Raw genomic sequence first — 20,106 nt, forward strand, 5'->3', positions numbered from 1 at the left:
CAAAAGTCTCAAATAAGGACTGGGTCCCTGGCCATAAAATACGCCGTACGGCTGAGAAATCGTTCAGCATCGCAATGCACCTTTTTCATTTTTTTATTACTTTTTTCTGTTTTTTTCTTTTCCTTTCCTTTTTTCCTTTCTTTTTTTTTCTTCTTCTTCCTCCGCCGCCATAATGGGCCGGCGGAGGTCGCCGCCTCGAGGCGAGGCCGCTCGCCTCGTGGGCCGGGCGAGGCCGGCCTCCCACGCCGGCGAGGGCGACTCGCCCGGCACGCCGGCGGGCCGAGCCTCTCGCTGCATCACGGGCGAGGCTCGCCGCCCGCACTGGCGAGGCCTCGCCGCCCGACGCCGGCTGGCCGAGGCCTCGCCCCGGACCGGGCGAGGCTCGACCTCGCCCCGCAACTAGCGAGCCGGCCGCTCGGGACGCCGGGCGAGGCCGGGCCGCTGACGCCGGCGAGGCTCGACCGCTCGCAACCGGGCGAGGCGGCCGCCTCGACCCGGCGAGGGCGACCTCGCCCGACGCCGGCGGGCCGAGCCTCGCTGACCGGGCGAGGCCGGCCGCCCGCCGAGCCGGCGGCGGCTCGCCCGAACTTTGAGTCCTTATTTGAGAATTTGACCCCACTTGGAGTCCTTAATTGGAATTTTCCCTATTTTTTAGGGAAAATCAACAGTAAATTTTAATTTTTTCCTTTTTTTTTTTTTCTTTTTCGTTTCCTTTTCTTCTCTTCCTCCAAGGCCATAGCCGGGGCCGGCGGAGGTCGCGGCCTCAGCGAGGCCACCTCGCCCCGGGCTGGGGCAAGGTCGGCCGCGCCCGCGGCGAGAGCTCGCCGGGCGAGGCTCGACCTCGCCGCTTTGCCGGGCGAGTGTCGAGCTCGCTCAGATCCTGGGCGAGGCCGGGCCTCACGGCCGGGCGAGGCTCGACTCGGCCGGCAGACAGCGAGGTCGAGCCTGGGCCGCCCGCGAGTGGCCTCGACCCCGATCGGCCGCCGCGGCTCGACCTCGCTGGGCTACTACCGGCGCGAGCTCGACCTCGGGCCTCGCAACCCAAGAAGTCGGCCGCCCGAGCCCTCGCAACCGGCTGGCCGGCCTCGACCTGCTTGCTAGGCGAGGTCGAGCCTCGCCGATCCTCGGGAGGGCTCCTGCCGGCCGCCGGGCGTAGGCTCGACCTCGCGGCATGCCGGCGAGGCTCGACTCGCGCCGTTCAGCGGCGAGGCGAGGAAATGAGCCTCGCTTCTGCAACCTGGGCGAGGGCGGCCCGCCGCAGCCCGACGCCGGCGAGGCGGCGCTCGCCCTCGAGAGCGACCTCTGGGCGGCCTACAAGGTCATGGCCGTGAGGAGAAGAAGAAAAAAAAAAGAAAAAAAAAACAAAGAAAGGAAAAAAATTAAAAAGTGCATTCGATGCTGAATAGTAACATTCTCGCTCGGCCGCCCGACTCCACCTGCATTGCCCTTATTTGAAGCACTTTTTCAACACTCATCCTTCGACACTAAATCCACTCGGGGTCCTCTTTAAAAAAAAGGCCTGACTTTGGGTCCTTAATTGGAATTTTTCCTATTTTTTATCGACTAATTATTTCAAGCGATATAAATGATTATATATTTAAGGAAAATATTTTATGAATCAATGATTTTTTGGGGGAGGTCAAATTGTTTATCTCAGTTTATTTTATTAGACATTTATTAATTTTTTAAAATAAATGGAAGAAAAGGTGTTTGGTAAAATAACAGGAAATTTCGTCTCCTTTTTTGCGTCTTATTTTTTTCTGGCCCTGGCAATCCCGCTGCGCGAACATACAACAAGACTCTCTCTCTCTCTCTCTCTCGTCTCTCTCTCTCTAGGGTTTGGTTTGGTCACGGCAGCATCTGCGATACCTTGTTCGTCATCTTCTCCGATTCTCCTCCAAATCGCACCAGGTTTCGTCCTCGTCCGACTCTGATCTCTTCTCGACAGCGCTAGGGTTCCGGCGCCCGGCAGAATTATGTACATACCGCCGCCGTCTCCCCGCGTCCTCCCCATCGCGGCCTATGTGAATCTCCGCGCGTTCGGCCCCGGCTTGAATCCGTTCGCCCCGTACTGCCTCGCTCATCACTCCCTCTCTCGCTAAATCGCCTCCCCCTTGTCTTCTTGTTTTTGCTTCTCCTCTGTCTTTGCTTCTCCTCTGCTTTGCCTCGAATGATGTAAATTCGCCGGTCGTCGTTGATCGTTCTTGGGCCTCTCTCTCTCTTCCTTTCCCTTTCTGCCGGGAGCTTTACGGTGTAATCCGCTCGCGCTTGACGGAGCGGGATTTATTTGGTCTTTTGCGCTGGGGTTCTGTGGTTGATTGATATTACCCGGGTGCTTTGTATCTGATCATCATGCCTCAAGAGGAGGTGGGTACGATCCGGAGGAACCTGTCGCTGACGAGAAGGCGGTCGTTTAGGAGCCGGGTTGATGGGGACGACAGGGGTTGGACTCTGCTCCATATCGGTGCTCGGAAAGGCGACCTCAGGCAGGTCCGGTGATCCGATACTCTTTTATTGCTGTTCCTGTTTGTTTTGGTTGTTTGTCCTATAATCGTGTTTGGCCATTTTGTTTTTGTTCACGATAGAAGATCATGCTACGATATACCTTCTGTGTATTATACTAGTGTGGGAAAAGAGGAAAACAGTATGTTGGGAGATGGATTTTTTATCTATAATTGGTCTTAGTTGAATTGTTGTCATCTATGACGTAAGTTTTTCTACTCTCCTGGGGAAGCAATTAGCTAAAGGAAAGAATAAAGCTTCGGCTATTAAAGGGTTTTAGCTGATGTCACTACAACTCAAATTAAAAAATATTGGGAATTTGTTGCTCTTGTCGTGGTAGTTTAAAAAAATGATTATAATAAATGCATTCTATTGACAAGGTTTTGACAGAATATAGATAAAGTTAGCTCTACCCCTTATGAAGTGTTGAACTCGGTGAGGTACTGCTGGGGTATTTGAAAGTACATGCATATAGTTGGTTCTTGCAGAACCTACTCGAAGACTTGTGTTTTGCCAGCCTATTTCTTATGTGAACAATGAAGATTCTGAGACCTTGACTAGCGATTTTCAATGAGGCTCTTGCTGTGGATGACCCCTTCTGCCGAAATGCTGCAAATATCCCCTGGCTTGTCTTGCTCTGTCTGAACATTGGTCAGCGGGCTTAGTCCCTCCTGAACTTGTTTGATTAGTGGGCTTATTCCCCTTTCTTTCTGGTGATGTTCATAATTTTGAGTAACGATGCTCCATACGAGTAAAGTGGATAAAAAAGAAGTTGATTGAATGTCTGCTTATGTAGGGCCGTTGGGATTACCAAGGTTGGTGGAGTAAGTTTGAGTGATTAGGGAGCTAATCTGATTTTTCTTAATTTTTATCTGCATGGTCCTGGAGAATCTGGTCATATGATATTCAATATCAACTTAATAGAAACTGTTTTCTTCACAAGTATGGAGCTATCCCTTGAAGATGGGGGGTCATTACAATATCTGAAGATGAGTTGCATTGCAATAATTTGGAGTAAAATACGTGGCTATTACAAATAAGTAGATTGAACTTAGTAGTAATTATTTTCAAAGATTATGGTGCTCGATTCTCAAATGCAGGGAGATTCTAGTTATTGTGTTGTTTCATGTTTGAGCATCTTAGTGACGACAATTTATGTAATGCTGGAACTGCTTGTCTTTTGCAGTTCATGATTTCATTTTTCACATATATCATATATTTTACTTTCATACTTTTCCTTTGATTTCCACTTAGTCCTGTTTTCGAGAAATTTGTAGATGAATTTGAATTGTGTATTGCTTGTCTTTTCGAAATGCAATTTCCTGTCTTACAGTTTTTGGGCATTCTTCTTATCTAATCGAATCCTTTTTTTTTTCATGAAAGAAGTTTGATTAAGGTTTTTTTGGGAACAGGTGAAGCGCCTTCTTGATGAAGGAATAGATGTGAATGTGGCTGCTTGGGGCCCCAAATCAAAAGGGGTAACACCACTCCACCTTGCTGCTGAGGGTGGCCACGTGGAAGTCATGGATGTCCTGCTCGAGCGAGGTGCAAATATTGATGCTAGAACAAAAGGAGCCTGTGGCTGTGAGTGCCTTCTTATATGTTCCCACGCTCACCTCAAACCTACTTAATGTCTGATCTTCTTAAGAGGAGGCAGAATTAATCCCAATGTTCCTTGATGTTTGTTTTTTTAGCAAAAGAATTTGGTCAATGAGTGTGTCCGTAAGGCACTTTCTTTCTCGCCTGAACACAGGGAACTTTTGAAAGTAACCAAACAAGGGAAGATTACAGCTTTCTAGGTTGACTTTCTTGTGATGTGTTTTATTAGTGCTTTGGAATTGGAAACTCTGTTTGTCAAGTACGCTTGTAAGGCACTTGTTTACATAACCCTCGACAAAATATTTCTCTTTATAACCACAACAAAAAAAGCCTTTCTTACTGATGGGTGTTGGTTAAAATACTTATCTTTATTGAACTAAATACTTCTCGGGAAACGGAGGGATTCATAACTTTGCATTTAATTGCACTTGTATCCTACGTGGTTCACTGATGTTTGATTCAATGTTGACCCAGGGACACCTCTCCATAGTGCGGCCAAAGAAAGAAAACGGGAAGCAGTCAAATATCTGATAGAAAATGGAGCCTTCTTGCCCGATGACATAAATGATTGCAGATTCAACCCACCACTGCATTACTGCCCTGGCCTCGAATGGGCTTATGAGGAGATGAAGCGTCTTCAGCAGGAGAGCTTATCTGCTGGCGAGGGCTCCTCCTATAGCTCGGAAAGCTTATGACGAGTCTTCCTACGCACTCGGGACTCAGAAGCCTCTCTAATGAGCTGTGACATATTCACCATAGGATGAGGATTTCATTACCAGTGAAACATGCCATTATACCACTCTCGCACAGCCGTGTCTTCATCTTGTTGTATTTATTCTGATGTTTGCAGTTAAACACGGTACTCTGGTGTGTTTGAAGACGATGAATATCTTATGTGCATGAGAACCATTATAGGGGTGATATCTTGTAATAAAGCCTCGACTTTGTCCTCATTCCATAAGGAGTCGGGGCTGGAACAGAAGGCGGTTCCCAGCGCAGCTTTAATTGCCTTGTTATGTTTGGTGTGGACTACTGGGAATGAATGAGTAATTTACTTGTCTTGTCCATTCCTTCCATAGAAGAAAATGGCAGTTTTTTCCCTGATGAACTGCTTCTCATGTCGCGAGTTTTCATCACAATGAACAATTTGTCGTAATTTCAATAAAAGGAGTTGGTTACATGAGGACAGTCGAGGTGATTTCTGTAAGTCTTTGGTTCATTTTGCCTCAGAGAAGGAAACGGATTTATTACATTAACATGCGAATGCTCGAAAAAGAGAATGGTGATTTTTTTAGTAAGAGTTTTATTTAATCACAAAGGGAGTTTAAAAAATATTGCAAACCACGGGGGTCACGAGAAAATATACGGCCATATTCACAATATATTCTTTAAGCTTGGACAAAAGGACTACCTTCTTCATTGCCCTACGCATTTGTAAGTCTCGAAAAACGTGCTCTACACATATGGAAATGGGTGTATGAAACACATGAAACAGTACATATAAAAGGCCTTTGTTTATTGTTTCCTCGATCTGTTTCGATCAGTCCTTTTTCTTTCGGCTGTTCTATTTGTTTCGCCGAAAAGGTAGACTACAATCAAATCCAACTGCTTGCGGTGCGGACAATCTTTAGGAAGAGAAAATTCTCTGGAAAAATTTTGCTCTAGATGATGGAATATGGACCACAACAAGAGCTGGTAATGCTTGTTCAATTGGTGAAGAACTCTGTTTTTCCCATTTTATCGAAAGGACAAGTGAGGGGAGCCATACGTGATTAACTCAAATCGCAGCTTTTGAAAGGGGAAAATCGCAACAAAGATTTTAAGAACGTAATTGGCAAATCTACTGCCGACCGTCCTCTAATGCATCGCAATTAGAAGATTACCATGATTGGCCTGTTAAATATAAGGGTCAACTAGCATAAACCACAAACATTTCCTAAGACTGAAGGATGACCTTCAACCTTCAGTAAGACAAAATTATGTAAGTGGGCAAAGCTCTCAGAGACCATTGATGTAATTCCCTCCTTTGGGCAAACGCTCGTATGCATATACTGATAGAATGCAAACAAGAAACTCAGAATATCCGAATAACCGCAATTATTTGCTTTTGTTTTTGAAATTCAAAATGAATTTCTTACTTCTGCCTCTGGCGTAGCATTAACATTGCGTAGTGCCACTCAAATTCATTGCCTACAAAATTGAACTTCTACGAGCTATACAGGACTTTCAGCATGACACCCAGTTAGCATCATACTAAAGATGAAAAGCGGACATGACAGCGGTGTTAATATGCTGCATCCCGCCTTAGCAAAGTAAATTTTTGCAAAAGTTTTCTGTCTCGAGGTGATTTCGACGTGCCGAAGTTCGCTTTGATGCAGCAGTGGAAGCCCAAGGGACGTACCAGTCAATCAAAATTGACTGTTCAATAAACCCCGAGCATTTTGGGCACACGATAACTGAGCTGTGCTCCAAATCCACCTTTTGCGTGTGCTAGGTAGTTTCGTATGCCATGTCAAATCAGGAGGTTGTTTAGAGACATTTGCAATATCGCTTCTTTTGGTTTAGACAAGCCCTTTATCTTCTCGCAGTCGAATTAGCAGCAGTCTTTTCTTTCATAGCTTCTTTCTCTTGTTTCTTTTTCTCCGCATCAGCCTGCCTTTCATTCTCTTCACGTGACTTATTGAACATCTTCACGAAGACGGCCAAGATTTGAGTCACTGCAAACACAAGCAACGAAAATACTCACTACTATCATACACAGAATGGAGGAAAGAGTCAGTCGGCACAAAACAACCCAGATAGAGAACACTATTTATTTGACCAACAGACAATTTAACTTCTTTCAAATGGAATTTTATGAATGATGAATCTTCAAGTGATGGTGCTAATATGACTGCAAAGAAACATAAACAGACCAACATGAAGCCTGTTGGTGAAAAAAGAAATTACTCATGGCAAGTGATGCATGTAGTCTCACCAGGATGTCAGGTGATGTATACAAGCAAGTAAATGGTCAAAGAAGTAATTTGACTAGGCCATAATGAATTGAATATGTCGATAAGTATATAGTAAAGATAAATTGTACCTTGTTCAAAGGGACAGCGAGCTGGATCCTCTCCAAAATATTGACATAGAGAATCGGCATTGCGGCCCTGCAAGATAGTGGATTCATGTAAAAACAGAGATATCGTATGTTGAAGTTGAGTCGAACCCAAAGAGGACTCACCACTTCAGAGTACAATGAAATGAGTGACCTCACTTCAGCTTCAGCAGTGTCAAGAAAGCTCTTCAACACCTGAAACAAGAAACATCCCATAGGCGTGTAAGGAGGAAAAAAGGCCAGGGATTGGTTCATTCTGTCTGACTTGTACATGCAATGCAATTAATTAAAAAGTGATTAGAGTAACTAAACCGGTGGAGCTATTTAAGATTGGCATACAAGCAGACAGAGACAAAATGACAGAACAAAAGAGGACCTCTTGAAATTCCAGAACTCGAGCAAAAAATGCTTGAAGAAAAACAAACTCACTGGCGACAATATTACCATCCTTCCCTGTAATAATTGAACCAAAAAATTTGATTTCACTGAAGCTAAGAATTGGAGAAATTGTAATACAGCCTGCAATAGTTCCGTCAAGACCAGCATGAGCCCCAACAGTGATGTCAGTCACTGTACTCGGTCAACCAAAGTAGACATTCCCTACTTATTCAGAAAGCTAAACCATCAGTTAGCAGCTCTCCACAATTCACAATTTTTCATTACTATTTGTTCAGTATTTGTCTCTGTTGGAAGCTCATGGTAGAAGCCCGATACCTTCACTCAAGGAGATCACCAAGGGAGAACCCAAGTCTGACCTCGTTAACATATCCAGTTGGACTCTGACCCAAAAAAAAAAAACAAATAACATATCCAGTTGGACCCACCTTCACTCAAAAGCTTAAGCCAATGAGTTATGGGCCAACTTGGATATATTAACTCCTCTAAATCACATCAATTCTGCAATGTGGGATTTCTCTAACACAACTCACACGCGTATCTCAACAGTTTCTTGAGTAGTTACAGAGTTGTGTTAAAAGTAGGACATGGACAAAAATCTCGTGATGAGGAAAAACAAAGGAAGAGGTTAAAAGGCAAATAACAATTTGAGATAGTCAAATCATCAGCAAAGGGGAAAGGAGGTATTGACGTGGATCCATTTACAAGTTAAGAAGATTTACAAAGCGTTACTCACTTTCTGGAAGCCAGCAGATATGGCACCATCATTTTCAGAACCAGCAAGTTCTTGCTCGACCTTTTCAAGACCTTTGCTCACAGCTTGCATTTCCTCAGCCAAAGATTTCAATTGGATCTAGCCATACAGTTAAGAAGCAGATTGAAAAGGCAACAACGTCAGTACATGAAGTAGGGCTAGTAACAAGGGATAATATGCAGGAGCAAATCCAAAGTAGTATCTTTATACCTTAGAAGCAGCTTCTAAATGAACAAGATCCTTGCCAAAATCCAGCAATTCTGGCATTTTTTCAGCAAGAAGCTGGAGAAGACAAGAGGAAGTTCATAAAATTCACATTCACATCAGACTGCCATATGAATACATGTTCAAGAAAAGAACCAACTAAAGGATAAGCAAAGAGCTGGAAAATCAAAATTAACCAATGACAAAGAGCTGGAAACTTTCAAGGATAATTTATTGATTCTTAAACTATGAGAATAGTTCCGTCAATGAGTATACTCCAGATGATCTTAACCAAAGAAACTTTCATTCAATAGCATTGCAGAGATGTTCAGAAGATAGGTGATGTAAGTATTAAACAAGTAATAACATAAGACTGTATACACAATGTATCATAAAAAATAAATACGTAAAGTGCAATTAAATTAAAAAAAATAGTAATGAACCATTTCATGCAAAGCTGTTGTTAAGATCTAATAAATGAAGAACATCCAGTTGCACAATATAAAGTTGAAAAATAGGCTAATTGAAAAATGGAAGTATCCACAACAGTTTGTTCCCTCTACTCGTGTGCATGAGGACGCCAATAATGATTTCAATTGGCATGCAGTCTTCAATAAGATTAAGACAACTTATCTCTTGCAGGTGAAATTCACGTTCATCTTTCCTTAACAATGACAGCCCATTCCTTATAGCAGACTGCTTGTTAGTGGTGATAAGGGAATCCCCCCAAAACTATTATTTACTAACTGAGTCTAAAGTATTTGGACAACAATTTGCAATTCAAGCCATTGCACAAAGATATAATCATGAAATTCATTGCAATGTGCTATGAGGTATGATAAGTTTGCATATTTGAATGCAATCATCGAATAATACATTAGCAAATCAATCTCCATACCTATTGTACCACTTCCAAGAGACAATGATTGACCTATAAGAGAGAGGGAGAGAGCGGAGATTTACTTTCTGATTGAATTATTTTTCTATCAGGAGATTACCAAGATTTACTTTGATGTAATTTTCTTTGTCCTTATACTGTTTTAAGAGGCAGTCTTTTACTTCTCGCCTTGCGCATTTCTTCCATCACTCATGAAGTTTTACATGTATACAATAGCAAAAGGGTCTCAACAATGCTCCTCCAACACTAGAGCTCGACTTACTAAGAGTACCTATTTTCATATCACTCTTAATCATGTCCAATTTCCCACCTTCCAGGGGTTGGAATGTGTAACAGCCATCTAGTCCATTAATATCATGAAATCTTGGCAAAAGTTCACAATATTTTACCTTGCATAGGTAATGCATCAAAGTCATCTTGTTGTTTCTTGCACGAGTATCAGACAATTTAAGGAGGCTGTCCAGCTTGAAGCCAATAGCGGAACCTGTAATATGAGAACCAATATATGTCAACTATGACTCGCGGTAATTAAATCTGTCAAAAAGGATGGAATGTCACCTCGTGCAGTTCCTTGGTTCAATGCATTGCCCAGAGTGAGAATGGTTTGCATTATCTGACGTAGTTTGACTGACTCTTTCACCTACGTTGACATATAAGAATGGATGCTAAGTGTATTGAGTTTTTCATTGCAATGAATAATGCTTGATATAGACGGTACCTCTTCAGCTGCATCATTAATGGTACTGAGGTTAGACCTTAGGTCATTAACCTAGAAGCAGAAAAAGCATGTGACCACTGATATATTTCGTAATAATGGGAGATGGAACTAGAAATTTACATGGCAACTAAAGCATGGGATACACACCTGACTTGAAAAGGTGATCCTGAAAGCAAACACTCGTAACTTGGATTCAATGCGGGGAACCTTCATCAGTTCCAAGAAAAACTGAAACATCAACAGCCAATTTCATCAATAAAAAATGAACTACTGAAGAGAATATAGCTTTCCGACATGTGGTTAGAAAGAAACCTGTTCACACCTCCCTAGCGATCCCTTGTCACCAGCATAATTCTGGAAAAGGAGGAGCAATCGCAGAGTACTTTAGTAAAAGAAAGGCATCCAACAAATATTGATTAAACATAGAACAGCTGACTAGAAAACACAATTTCAAGAACTATCACTTTTAACATGAAATAGAAGTTTACTACCAAACACACACTAAGATATACTGGTGTGATCAGTATGGACTACCCCAAGCTACTGTACATTGCACCAAATGCGTTAAGGATTTTGTACAGATGCCACCAGGTTACCACTCACCAGCACCAAGTAGGAACATCACTTTATCATGTCAACACAAGAAACATCTCAATTCTTTCGTTCTCTAGAAGAGTCAATATTTCAAATCTAATCGGCAGAAGCCAGTACCTTAGGCAGATGTTTTCAAAGGAAAGCTCTGAAAATAATCTTGTCTGATCAGTCCAAGGATAATTGGTTAAGGACACTCAGAAGATGCAAGACACCTTTAGATCAATGGTGCTAATTTTTTTTTTAATTTCAACTAAGAAGGTTCCAAGAAGGTACTGCCCCTATACAGCTTCAGATGTAAGCTACCCATATACACAATTATGCACAAAAGATTATTTCTAGCATTTCCAACAAACAAGATGTATGAGATTGAACTCTCCTGCTATACCAAAAGTGAAGACTGTAAAACCAATTATCCCTGAGAGAATCCCCAGAGGATTCAACTCCTTGAAATGCCCCCTTGTTCCTCTCTCTCCAAATGAGCCAAAAAACGAGGAGAGGAATCATCATAGCAATTTGCTTCTTTCCAACAAACGAGCAGATAATCCCTCCCCAAGCCCAAAATTCGTTTTACACCATGCCTGAAGTCACCCAGTTTACTCCTAATTTGCAAAACTGTAGTCCAAATCTTTCTATTCCAGCATAAAAGTAGGTGATTCCCATACTCCTCTTCAATATTGCACAAAAAAAATAGATTAGTCAACCAGTTTTTTTTTTTTCTGTTCTAAAGATTATCCAAAGCAATAATATGTTCCCAAGCTGCTTCTGAAGCGAAAAAAGAAACCTTCAAGGAAACTTGACTTTCTAGATAGGTTCCTAAAGAAAGAGAGTGCTCTGTTTTAATTGCTTCTGAGCACAGTTGAGATCAGAATAATAGAATTTGGCAGAAAAGGTTTCGCAAGTACAGTAGCCTACTATCCCCTCTCATATCTAACATAGCCAAAAGCTATTCCATTCCATTTCTAAAGGAATCTTCCATATGACTGTCATTCAGGTAAAATTCGCACTTGCAGGCATCAGCACATAATACACAACTCTCCCCTGTTGACGACACCACTCTTGTGCACAAGCTAAAAGAATTTACCTATAGATGCTTTTCACTTTACTAGTCCAAAGAAACAAAAAAAGGGACATGTTACTGCATAGATGTTCTCAAGAAAGGCTTCCAGGCTATCAATCCAGGGACCAATTACATCTTGTTATTGAAGAATCATTATCAACAGAAGAAAAGGATAGAAGAAAATATGTACTACCAGGAAGGTACAGCCAGTAAAAATTCAGACAATTGCCTATACCATCAAGGACATTCCAAGTAGGGAAGCACACTCCACAAGAAAGGAGATATGCAGAAAGAGCATGCCTAGCAAGGAGAATGCATGAGCACGAATTGATTTGTGATTGGTGTGAGCAAGTGCATATGTGCACAGGCACGTATGTGCATGCATGTAAGGCTGTGTGTGCGTGCGTGCGTGTGCATGAGAGAGAGAGAGAGAGAGAGAGAGAGAGAGAGAGAGAGAGAGAGTAAATACCTTCAAAGTCTCCATTTCTTCCTTGGTAGGACAGAACTTGATGAGATTTTCAACCTGATCAATGTCCAAAGCTGAAGAATCCAAAGCCAGTACTGCATTCTGGGAAAAAATGGTACTACTTAGTGTGACCAACTCACATGAGTAAACTTTTCAAAGACAATCGCTTTTGAAAAAGAAGAAGATAGATAATAGGATAATACGAATCATGAGCCATAAAAACAGTGAAAATAATACCAGCTCTAGCTGTCCACACATATTTTTTGTCTTTATAGGACAGTGCATGATGCAGAAGGTTAAACATGCTTGTTTGCATCTCATGCAGGCTTAAAACTAATCATGAATAGATGTTACGTGATAACAGAAATTTTCCTTCATCTCTATATTATACTGCATAAAAGTGATCATTTGTCACACTTAATCTATCAAATGCTTAGCAAAATATATAATTTGTCCAATAAATTGCATTTAGTAGGTTTACATCGACAAACCCCTAAAATTTTAAACTCCAGAACTCCTTTAATCGACCTACATAATTGTTCTACCATCCTAAAAAAGAAAAGGCAAGAAAGCAGATGATATATTTCAGTCCACCATCAGTAAAGTTGCTTTTTTGCCAGCTTTGGTGCAAATATATAGATTTATATCATCCTCAGCAATGTAATGAAAAATCCCAGATTAATGCAGGGATCAGCAAGAAGTTTTTGTGGTCTCTAGGGAAAACACATTTTTTCCCACAAACTTTTCAAATAGCCTCATAAGAAAGCTAATACAATGCATAGCACTGAATAAAGAGAGCTCAGGGCCATGATACGACACCTATACCCATCCACTTAACTAATGCTAAATAATATGTCCAATATATATCGCAGATCAATTGCCTAATAGCTAATTTTTTTGGTAGAGATGGTCATGCAACAACTAATAACCATAAATCACATCAATTCTTGGGAATCAAGATATGTAGATTTCCAGTGAATATTAACAGTCAAGTCAAACTAAGGGGTGGAGAAAAACCTAACGTGTTTCTTGAACTTTATAATGATAACAAATTTAACTGTAATCAAAATATACAATATAATCAAATAGTATAGAGTAAAGGAGTTTAGTTCAGTAACAACATACAGTACTGGAAGCCTCCAGGAGATAGGAAATTAGTAAATTGCTCTTGAAACCTTCTTATCTCACTTTCACATGAAAAGAGGTAAATTTTTCCAAGATCACCCATGCTTTGGCAAAATTGCAAAAGATAACAAGATCCCAACTCCCCGGCTAGAACCTAGTTGATCTACGTAGCTAATATAGTACAAAAAGGTAGAATCAATGTGCATTTTCTTATATAAGTAGACTTATAACCTAACTTGATAGCCATAATAACTTTCTTTGCAATTGTCTGATAACGTGGATTCATGCCCAGTCATTTCCATAGTCTACTTGAATTAAACAATCCAAAACCAAGCCACACCCTCATCACACTGGGGTTGGGGGGAAGAATTGTACCCCATCCTCTTTTAAAATTGAACAAAGGCTACAGAATTGAACCACATGACAAAGAGAGAGTAAATGAAAAAAATTTTAAAAGAAGCATGTAAGTTGGGTGGCTGCAGAAAGTCAAACCCAATGGGATATCCAGATTCTTCTAAGTATTCGACAAGCAATAACAACTTATTTGCATGACAAATTAAAACAGGAAAAACTCCATAAATATGCAACTGGAATAAAGACAACTTACCATCATATCCGGCAGAGGAATTTTTATCTTTGAGAGCATTATTTCACAATTATATGCTCTACGCAAGTCAACCTGCCATTTGAAAGTAAAACATATTATTCTTGACATAAAAATTTGAATAACAGAAATTGCCATCTGATCCTCGAAAAATATATTACCACCGATAATATAAGGAAGGCACCCATGATTGTCTTACCAAATTAGAAAAACAATTAAAAAAGACTTATAACAATAAGTGGCTTTCTTTAAGCCTGATGAGAAAGGTAATCCAGAAGCCAATCTCTCCAGGCTATTGCAAATGAAACGGTTTTACCGCTTCTGGAGGTTCTTCAAAATTGACTTATTTGGTTAAGAATACTTCATGTGACTCCCAAACTAATACTTTACCCAGATAACATGCTTGTAGCATGCACTAACATCCTACTGGCTTCTACTACATTCGCAAATCAATTACTGTTTCTGTTCCAAGGACTATGGTTAAAAAAAGTAAAACACAAGTAGGAAAGAAAGTGTATATCTCACCAATTGCACTTTCTCAGGTTTATTGATGTTAGAACGCCGACCACCAGCTTTGTTACTCCCACTTCCATCCAAAGTAGCTGCCGAGAAGAGACTCTCAAGTTCTGATATGTCTATTTCAGGGGCCCTGTCAAGTATTAATGGTGACAGGAAGCCTACTATTGGATAAACTTTAATACTTCTCAAATAATATGAAGTGCAGAAAGTATAGGCAGCATCTAAAAGAAGATTCAATGGTGAGAATATAGCTATATCTCCTATATTGCGTATCAACGAACCTTGATTGATTTTCCAGCTTCTGAGAATCAGCCCATAAACTTCCTTGCATTGCACGTGTTACTTTTACCCAGTGCAGAGGTTTAAGAGAGTTTTTTTTAGGTGGGATAGAAGTCGCACCAGCAGATCGACCCCTCCCTTGATTCATTGACCCTAGAGTTCTTCCCCTTCCACTAGATGGCAGAGGTGGCGGCGCTACATTTGTCCCCTTAGCTCCCGGAAATGGAGGTGGACCAGGAGGCTTTGGAGCAGGTGGTGGAGGTGGTGCACCGGGAGGCTTTGGAGCTGGCGGTGGAGGTGGTGCAGAGGGAGGATTTCGAGCTGGTGGTGATGGGGATAGACCTGGCCGTCCAGGACCTGAAGGAGGTGGCGGCGGCGGTGGAGGAGGTGCACCGGGAGGCTTTGGAACTGTTGGTGATGGAGATAAACCTGGCTGTCCAGGGCCTGAAGGAGGTGGTGGCGGCGGTGGAGGTGGCTTGGGAAGGTTTACTGTGGAATTGATATTTGCTGTGGAAGGTGAAGGAGATTCTCCGGGAACAGCACCTCTTGTGGCAGACTTTAAATGCGATAATGCTGGGGGAGGTGGAGGAGGTGGCGGCGGCGGTGGTCCCCGCAACTTAAAAGTTCCAGAGTCTGAAAATGAAGGTGACAGCCCTAAAGATGTTTGGCTATGCACAGAGGAAAGTGAGGAAGTTGGTGGAGGGAGAGGAGGACCTTTAGAACTAAAGGTAGGAGGTGGAGGAGGCGGCGGTGGCAATGGTGGTGATTGCATTGGATTAGGCAGGGATGATTGACTTGGGAAGGATGTGAAGTAGGGAGGCGGAAGAGGAGGAGGAGGAGGAGGAGGAGTAGGAGGAGAAGGAAAGGTAGATCCTTTAGATGAAACAAATTGGGACGGTGGAGGCAGCGGCGGAGGTGGAGGCGGCGCCATTGCAGATAATTGCCTTGATCTAGATGAAAATGGTGGAGGTGGTGGGGGAGGTGTAGGACCTAGTGGAGGGAGTTTAGATGTTGGAGGTGGGGGAGGTGGTGGTGGGATATTAGGGGATGGCATAGAATTAGAAGGAAAAGAAGGGGCATGAGGCAGACCTTTTGATGGCAATGCAGCTCCATCAACAGTAGAAGTTAGCATTGATGAATTTTTTTGGTGATTGACATGTGGAGGTTGAGGTGGAGGTGGGGGTGGCCGTGGGGGTGGCCGTGGGCTATGTGGCCCTTTAGCTATGTTACTGGAAAGAGGTAAAGGGGGAGGTGGCGGTGGTGGTGGATGAAAAGTTGGCAAAAGAGGTGGAGGAGGTGGTGGCGGTGGAGGTGGCGCCTTAGAAGCATTACTAGAGGGAAGTGAAGGGGGAGCTGGTGGTTGATGGGAAGATCGTACAAGAGGAGGAGGGGGTGGCGGTGGTGGTGGCTCTACTAGTGACACTGGTGGTTGGGGTAGACAATCGGAGACAGGAGATGCCATAGACGAGGTTGATTCAAGCAAGTGAGTTTGAGCTGTTCCGTCGGCAAGGCATGGTTGCTGATCAATAGGTGGAGTATCAACTGTATCTGATTCTTGATCCACAAGTTCTGAAGTAAATTTTGCATCCAGCACATCATCGCTATCAAAACTTGTTTGCATCACAGAATTTCTCGGATCTGTTGACTGCTTTGGGAAAAATTCGAATGCTTCATCCGAACTATCTGCTGCACTGGAGGTATTATTTTCATCCTCGGAATCAGCGGGTGAAGTGTACAAACTTGCTTTGTTTTGTAGCCTAGACAGTTCTTTCACATCAGTCAAGACTGAAAGTTGTTTAAGCAACCAAAGTGCAGCATCATCATTGCTGTCGACCCATTCAACACCACTGAAAAGTTCCTGAACCCTGGAGAAAGCTTCTAAGGGCAATCCGCCTTTTTCCTCTCCATTCAAAACAGTGATCGGGGCTCTCGGTGGAGAGACACTCTCAACATCCCCAAACAATACCTGATGTGAAAAGTCAATTCAAAGGTTTGAGAAACCATCAAAAGAACACAGGCACAATTCTATAACAAATCAATCTGCAAAAGGGATAACAGCAATTTGTCTGGTCATAAAAAAAATCTCATTCTTTGGCCTTCTCTAACACTTACACTTTACTTTTACTATTCTAGCAAGGGGTTGCTTATAGAAATATTCACCTCTGCACGAAATCCTTTTGGATACCGCTCCTTTGAATCCCAAAGAATGTCCAAGTTCTCAGAGTTCAGCATCAGTATGTTTGATCGGATGAATGCAGTATTGAACAATATCCGGAACATCATAACTTCCCTTTCTGAGTCCAAGTCCAAGTGGACGCACTCCAGGACCACATCTCCTTGCACGAGACATTGGATGTCGATTTTAATGACATCACAGTCCCCCTGCAATAGGTCATATATTAGCACCCAATCTCCTTGTCAAAAATCTCTTGCAGACACTGTAAGGACATTTTTCCTATTTTAATGACATGGGCAGGAAAGATAAAAGTGGACTTAGCTTGCTAAACTAGCTATTCTTCAGATAAATCTTCTATATCTGTCTCTAAAAACAAGCGGGTTTTGGAAGACATTTATGTTAAGAGCTTTCCCTGTTTCATTTCAGGAAACACATGCAAAGAAAATTTCCATAGGATGATATTATATAGGTTGGTACACAAGAAAATGATTGATGGGAAGTGTTTTACTTCCAAATGACAATCGAACAGGAAGTTGAAAAATGTGGACAGAAGAAATCTTGCCTGTCGATAATGTCGAAGGGCCTTTTTCGTCTTGGACATGGAGAAAAGCATCTGCGTCGAAAGGCCCCCTCTACTAAGGAGATTCCGACCGAATATACGGATAAGTGGCCTGCAACCGTTCTGCGAATCAAAGCTAGGAATGGCTCTCAAGATTATACAATCCAAAGAAAGTGCTCGTTCTGGAGGTGGCCACTCAGGAGACATATTCCTCCTTGCAATATACTGAAGGTACCGAAGCTGGGAAGGCAACGGATTCAACGGTGAGAGGAGCTGCAAAAATCCTTTAGGAGCCTCTCGGTGAACAATTTCGAGCGTTCTCCGTTCTCCACCGTACAATTTTCTGAAAATCAAGAAAGCTGCCAGCAGGAATGCCAAGAGTGGCCAACCTCCTCTCTCGCAGTGCAGTAGAATGATGTTCTGCTGATTCGCAACCAATAGCCAGCTCTCGCAGACGCGAAGAAAATGTTGAATTAATGACAAAGGTAAGAGGGGACAACCCTCATACTGGCGCGGATAATCCATGATAGTGACGTCATAGTCGCACAGAGTTTTGGCGAATTGGCTGCGTTTCTCACCTTCACGGAAATTGAAAGCAAGAAATGCCGAGTCCGGAAACTCTTCATGTAACTCAGCCAAGATCTCATGCAGGTAGACTTGGTACATTTCGTCCGGCAATACCTCCGTTGAGAAGCAGGAATCGAAAACTGCGTAAACACTTAGTAATTCAAATAGATGCGCGCATCAAAAAGAAGGGGAAGCGGCAGTTGAGAACTGAAGTTAGGCAAATGAGGGATGTTACCGTAAACCCGGTCGACAAATTCGAGCAACCCATCTGGGGGTCTTTTGTAGAAGAATCTACTGAGGAGGGACATTTCCGTCAGCCAATTCTATCACATTCGGAAACCCACCTACCATTTCACACACAACGAAAAGAAGAACTCCTTTAATCAAGATCAAACTAGGCTCTCATCGGCGTTCAGATATCAATGATGGACCCACCCAAAAATATAACAATGATCGAAATTCATTCGCTGCAGACAAACACTGGGCAATCAAAAAATGCAAAGCGCGAGCTCAGAATTCCAAACTCCCCAACCCAGGAAACCCCCACCACAACGCCGAACGCCCCCACTTAGAACGGCGACAACGCGCATTGCCAGAAATGCTCGAACAAGAAAGCACCATACGAATTCAAGTTGCGAATTTGGAGGCAACCCAGAATTCTGGGATTCATCGATCGGCTCGGGACGCACCTGAAGTGAGAGGAAGTTCCCAATTCGGAGACGAACCAGTGAAGACACAAGCTCTGCAGCGACTGGGGGAGGCTCTGAACTTCACTCCTCTGACATTTTGAAACTTTGAATTTGGGGAAGAAGACGAAGGAGAAGGAGAAGAAGAAGGAGAAGAAGAAACAGCACCTGATTCTTCGACTGGGCGAGATTGACGGGTTCATTTATGGACGGCCCAGGGGGCAGAGAACGCCATGAAAGCCACAAACACACTTTTCACAGTTCCAACGATCTTGCTGCTCGTTTGAAGTGGACTTGGACACGGACGTTTCAAGGCCACATTTAGCCCAATTCGAAGCCTCTTGGCCCAAGCCCAGTCCGTCCATCGGATCTCTCTCCAATCCCGTCCGCATGGAATGGCCAGCGATGTTGGCCGGAACATGAGTCAAGATAGAATTGGATAGGATGGAATAAGAAATTTAACAATTTTGTCATATCCTATCTACTGTTTGGTAAACTACGGTTTAAAGTCAGATAGTATATTCGTTGTTTGGTTGAAACTGGATATAAATGTAAAGGACACATATGCCCTTAGTAGTGCCTAATAATATCGACCAAATGCTACAAAAACGGAAAGCAAGATAGTGGCACACGCTTAACTCGTATGTCATAAGCAAGCTTTTAGCTCGTTGACGAAAAGTCATGCGGTTCTGAACTGTGATATGGGTTGATGTAAAGTAAAAACATGATTACAATATGCCTAGGAAAATTGCCAGTCCTGAATTGTGAAAACACGTAAGGGTCTCGTTGTAGCTTTGTTAAAGTTTAAAAGGCGTCACGCTAATCTATCTTGGTAAAATTTGGGGGAAATTACAACCGGAGGAATTTAGTCGTGGTTACTCTGTAATAAGCTCAATGGTAAATCGCTCTTCTCTAAAAGAACAGAGAACATATACCACATCATTAAAATCGCAACTTTCCAATGACAGATAGGCTACACTGCTTGAGTTTTCTATGTTTCCTTTGTCTTGCGGATACTTGTATAATATTGTATTCAAAGTGATTGAGTAAGCGGGCTCATATGCCCGAGGCAGACTGCCGATGTTTTCGGGCCGATGAATTCTTGTTGAGCTTGACGATCATATAATGTATCACCATGTAAGTTTGGAAGTCTAGCCTGTCGTTTATTGCCTTCAAGAAATCCTTAACATCATCCCTTCGAGAAATTCTTGCATTGCCTCTGATAAATCCTCGGTTTCCTTTTCTAATGTTTTTTTTGTCTAGACTTGGATTCAAAAATCGAGTACGGTCACGACATGAATAA

At 42.6% G+C, this 20,106-nt stretch overlaps 2 protein-coding genes across 3 annotated transcripts; one reads left to right on the top strand and one right to left on the bottom strand.

Moving 5' to 3' along the window:
- Positions 1-1,809: 1,809 nt before the first annotated feature.
- Positions 1,810-5,054, top strand: LOC115675608 (phytochrome-interacting ankyrin-repeat protein 2-like). Its single transcript, XM_030598328.2, has 3 exons — positions 1,810-2,490; positions 3,915-4,086; positions 4,576-5,054. The coding sequence occupies exons 1-3, from the start codon at positions 2,353-2,355 to the stop codon at positions 4,794-4,796; spliced, it is 531 nt and encodes a 176-aa protein (XP_030454188.1). The 5' UTR covers positions 1,810-2,352; the 3' UTR covers positions 4,797-5,054.
- Positions 5,055-6,126: 1,072 nt separating this feature from the next.
- LOC115675480 (formin-like protein 14) lies at positions 6,127-18,968 on the bottom strand. 2 transcript variants are annotated; one of them, XM_030598164.2, is made up of 18 exons: positions 18,807-18,968; positions 18,353-18,461; positions 17,554-18,257; positions 16,976-17,197; positions 14,818-16,781; positions 14,543-14,666; positions 14,021-14,092; positions 12,292-12,390; positions 10,484-10,525; positions 10,319-10,399; positions 10,172-10,222; positions 10,012-10,093; positions 9,843-9,937; positions 8,562-8,633; positions 8,334-8,450; positions 7,328-7,396; positions 7,187-7,253; positions 6,127-6,818 (listed from the first exon to the last, which is right to left on the bottom strand). In XM_030598164.2, exons 2-18 carry the CDS (start codon positions 18,423-18,425, stop codon positions 6,676-6,678), a joined length of 4,077 nt encoding a protein of 1,358 aa, XP_030454024.2. In that variant the 5' UTR covers positions 18,426-18,461; positions 18,807-18,968; the 3' UTR covers positions 6,127-6,675. The 2 variants fall into 2 exon arrangements, with proteins under 2 accessions (XP_030454024.2, XP_056174434.1); XM_056318459.1 differs by lacking the exons at positions 9,843-9,937; positions 10,012-10,093; positions 10,172-10,222; positions 10,319-10,399; positions 10,484-10,525.
- Between the last annotated feature and the right edge of the window lie 1,138 nt (positions 18,969-20,106).

This window comes from Syzygium oleosum, unplaced genomic scaffold (assembly GCF_021117445.2).
Source record: "Syzygium oleosum isolate NSW1041296 unplaced genomic scaffold, Sole_v2.1 Sole_v2.15, whole genome shotgun sequence".
Classification (NCBI taxonomy): Eukaryota; Viridiplantae; Streptophyta; class Magnoliopsida; order Myrtales; family Myrtaceae; genus Syzygium; species Syzygium oleosum.

Bases quoted from the DNA above. Each gene is read 5' to 3' on its own strand.
- LOC115675480 (XM_030598164.2), bottom strand. From the start codon at position 18,425: ATGTCCCTCCTCAGTAGATTCTTCTACAAAAGACCCCCAGATGGGTTG. The intron at 18,258-18,352 runs GTAACATCCCTC...GTGTTTACGCAG, and splicing joins ATTTGTCGACCGGGTTTACG to TTTTCGATTCCTGCTTCTCA. The intron at 14,667-14,817 runs GTTCGTTGATAC...AATACTTGACAG, and splicing joins AAGCTGGAAAATCAATCAAG to GGCCCCTGAAATAGACATAT.
- LOC115675608 (XM_030598328.2), top strand. From the start codon at position 2,353: ATGCCTCAAGAGGAGGTGGGTACGATCCGGAGGAACCTGTCGCTGACG. The intron at 2,491-3,914 runs GTCCGGTGATCC...TTTTGGGAACAG, and splicing joins GGAAAGGCGACCTCAGGCAG to GTGAAGCGCCTTCTTGATGA. The intron at 4,087-4,575 runs GTGAGTGCCTTC...ATGTTGACCCAG, and splicing joins AACAAAAGGAGCCTGTGGCT to GGACACCTCTCCATAGTGCG.